This window comes from Myzus persicae, unplaced genomic scaffold (genome assembly GCF_001856785.1).
Source record: "Myzus persicae strain clone G006 unplaced genomic scaffold, MPER_G0061.0, whole genome shotgun sequence".
In the NCBI taxonomy this organism is placed as follows: Eukaryota; Metazoa; Arthropoda; class Insecta; order Hemiptera; family Aphididae; genus Myzus; species Myzus persicae.
Genome location: NW_019102231.1, coordinates 1 through 3,061, shown reverse-complemented (window position 1 = coordinate 3,061; position 3,061 = coordinate 1). Strand labels below are relative to the sequence as shown.

Genomic DNA, 3,061 nt, shown 5'->3' with positions numbered 1-3,061 from the left:
CGCACAGTGGGGCAATTAACATCGAAAGCTGGCAAAAATAGCATTTATCAAATTTTACTTATCTTATCGAATTATTATATATATCAATAATGGAGTTCATACTGCATAGTTTACCGGTTTAGTGTACGTGTTGTGGCTTAAATTGATTTAGTTTCAGCAGTCGTAAAATAAGTCCACAGTGTTACTGTGTAAATCCAACAGAATAATATTATTTTAAATTTTAGTTTTTTTCTGTAACTTAGCGATTGTTTGTGTATTCAATTCAATTTATTATGGAACCATTAGCTACAGGTAAGTTACGTTACGTTTAATATACACGTTTTACCGAGTTATACATAATATTTACCTAGATAACTAATAATAATGATAATATATTTGTAACACGAAAATGATATATAATTTAAGTTCACTTCCAAGGCTTTCCAAGCAATACAAATTGCAAAATATATTACTTAATAGAGTATTCTATTACTTTGTTAAAAAAAATGTTGCCCATATTTGCCCCATTTCGTGTAAATAAATTCTAACTGTGACGACCTATACCAATTTCACATGAAAAAAATTGCTTTATTTACTATAATTAATGAGTTTATTAATAATGTTACCTTACAAAGGTGTAGCAGTGTTATATGTTATTTTTCTGTGTATGCATTAAAATACACAAATAGTAATTAAAGCATTTCCAAACTTTTTGAACACATTATTTATGTACTATCTCATGTCTGTATTATTTATTGCTAATTTTGATAGTAGGTACCTATAGAAATATTATGTTGATGAATACAAACGTCATAATTAGTTTAAAAATATTTGTATAGGAATGAATTCGAGCACTGTTTTGATATCCAGACAAAAATTATATGATATAATTAAAAGTTCTGGATGTGAGACTATTGATGAAAAATTTAATTTGATAAAAATCGAAATAGAAAAACGAGTGAAAAACTGTGAGCAAAATGATTTGAAAAAAAAATTGTCTTATTTCAAATCTGAATATAAATCTCGTTGGGAAAAGGCACATAGAGTGGAAGAACGATTTATTATAGAAAATAAAAACTGGTTAAATGCTTCTATTAAATTTATATCTTTAAATAACCAGAATAATCGTGGTCGTCCAGTAGTGGCATTTGAGATGAGTAGTGAACGAAACAAGCGGAAAATAACTCAAGAACTGAGAAATAATACGTCTGTTAATGTGTTAAGTCATGCAACACAGATGAGCTTAAGAGCATCGGGACAAGTTGAAGCCGCAAAGTTACTGAAGGAAATAACTACATCCACCCCCACACGTGCAAGTAGATATAGAAAAGTATTTAAGAAGCAGTCTGCACAAGCACCTAAATAACTATCGGGTGAAGATGCTCTAGCTGTTATAGTAGATGCAAAGCTATCTAGACATCAGTACAATATTATTCGCATGAGTGCCCCAGATAAATTTCCATCATACAAAGTCGTACAAGAAAGTAAAAAACAGTGTTATCCAAAACCAGAAAACATACAAGTAACTTCTACAAACGCAGAAGTTTCTTTACAAGCATTACTTGATCACACAGTAGAACGATTATTTTTAGTGCAAAAGCCTGTTATTGTCTTACTCCAAGAAAATGAATTAGATAAGTTCGTTTTGTATTCAAAATGGGGCTTTGATGGCAGCTCTGGACATAGTTCATATAAACAAGCTTTTTGTAGTCCCGAAGCCAGTGATTCGGCTGTATTTATTACAAGTATAGTTCCACTTCGCTTGGTAAACGGTGACCAAATTATATGGCAAAACCCACGTCCTGCATCAACTAGATATTGTAGGCCTATAAAAATTGAGTTTATAAAAGAATCTACAGATACATCTATAGCTGAGAAAGAAAAAGTTCAGAGTCAAATAAATAAGTTAATAAATAGTATTGTGACTTTTGATAACAAATCATTTATTGTAACTCACAATTTGATTTTAGCAATGGTTGATGGGAAAATATGTAATGTACTCACTGATACGTCATCAACACTTAAATGTTTCTTGTGTGGTGCAACATCGAAACAGTTTAATTTAATTGATGAAATGGTTAAACGAGAGGTAAAAACTGATAATTTATCTTTTGGGATATCAGTTTTACACGGGTGGATTCGTTTTTTCGAATGTCTCCTTCATTTGTCTTACAAATTACCACTTAAAAAATGGCAAGCTAGAGGAGATGTGGAAAAAAAAATTGTTTCAGAAAATAAGTTAAGAATTCAAAAAGAATTCAAAGACAAATTAGGATTACTTGTAGATAAACCCAAACCAGGATTTGGAAATTCTAATGATGGGAACACAGCCAGACGTTTTTTCCAAAATTCAGAAATATCTGCTGAAATCACAAAATTAGACGTAGAAATAATAGAAAAAATACATATAGTAATGATAGTAGTAGCAAGTGGACACGAAATAAAAATCAATGAGTTTCGGGAATACACGTATAAAACTGCAAAATATTTTGTTGAGAAGTATCCGTGGTATAATATGTCACCCACGATGCACAAGTTTTTTATACATGGACCAGAGATAATTGAATCGGCTTTGTTGCCAATAGGACAGTTAACTGAAGAAGCCCAAGAAGCGCGAAATAAAGATTTCAAAAGATATCGAGAGCATAACTCTAGGAAATGTAGTCGTGAAAAAACTAATTTAGATATATTAAATTTATTTTTATTAAGTTCAGATCCAGTAATTTCAAGTAAAAGAAAATTACTGAAGAAAAAAACACAATCAATGCCAATTGAAGCACTCGCATTACTAAAATCACCTGATATCCGAGTCTCTCTTCAATATGCCAAAGATACCGATGATGATGATGATGACGACAACGATAATGATGATGATGATAACGACAACGATAATGATGATGATTATGACGAAGATAATGACAGCAACGAAGACAATGAAGACAATAACCATGACCAGTTTTAAACTTAAAACTTAAAATAATACATTTTTTTAATTTTGTTAATAAATTAAATAAATAAATACCGTACATACTTTATACCTTATGTTAATACTATGTAAACGACTTTGTATATGTCTGATGAA

At 30.5% G+C, this 3,061-nt stretch overlaps 1 protein-coding gene across 1 annotated transcript; it reads left to right on the top strand.

The window, feature by feature from the left end:
* The first annotated feature begins 21 nt into the window (after positions 1-21).
* On the top strand, positions 22-3,053 carry LOC111031609 (nucleolar transcription factor 1-A-like). The gene is made up of 2 exons (XM_022311639.1): positions 22-291; positions 819-3,053. The coding sequence occupies exon 2, from the start codon at positions 1,418-1,420 to the stop codon at positions 2,939-2,941; it is 1,524 nt and encodes a 507-aa protein (XP_022167331.1). The 5' UTR covers positions 22-291; positions 819-1,417; the 3' UTR covers positions 2,942-3,053.
* The last annotated feature ends 8 nt before the right edge of the window (positions 3,054-3,061 follow it).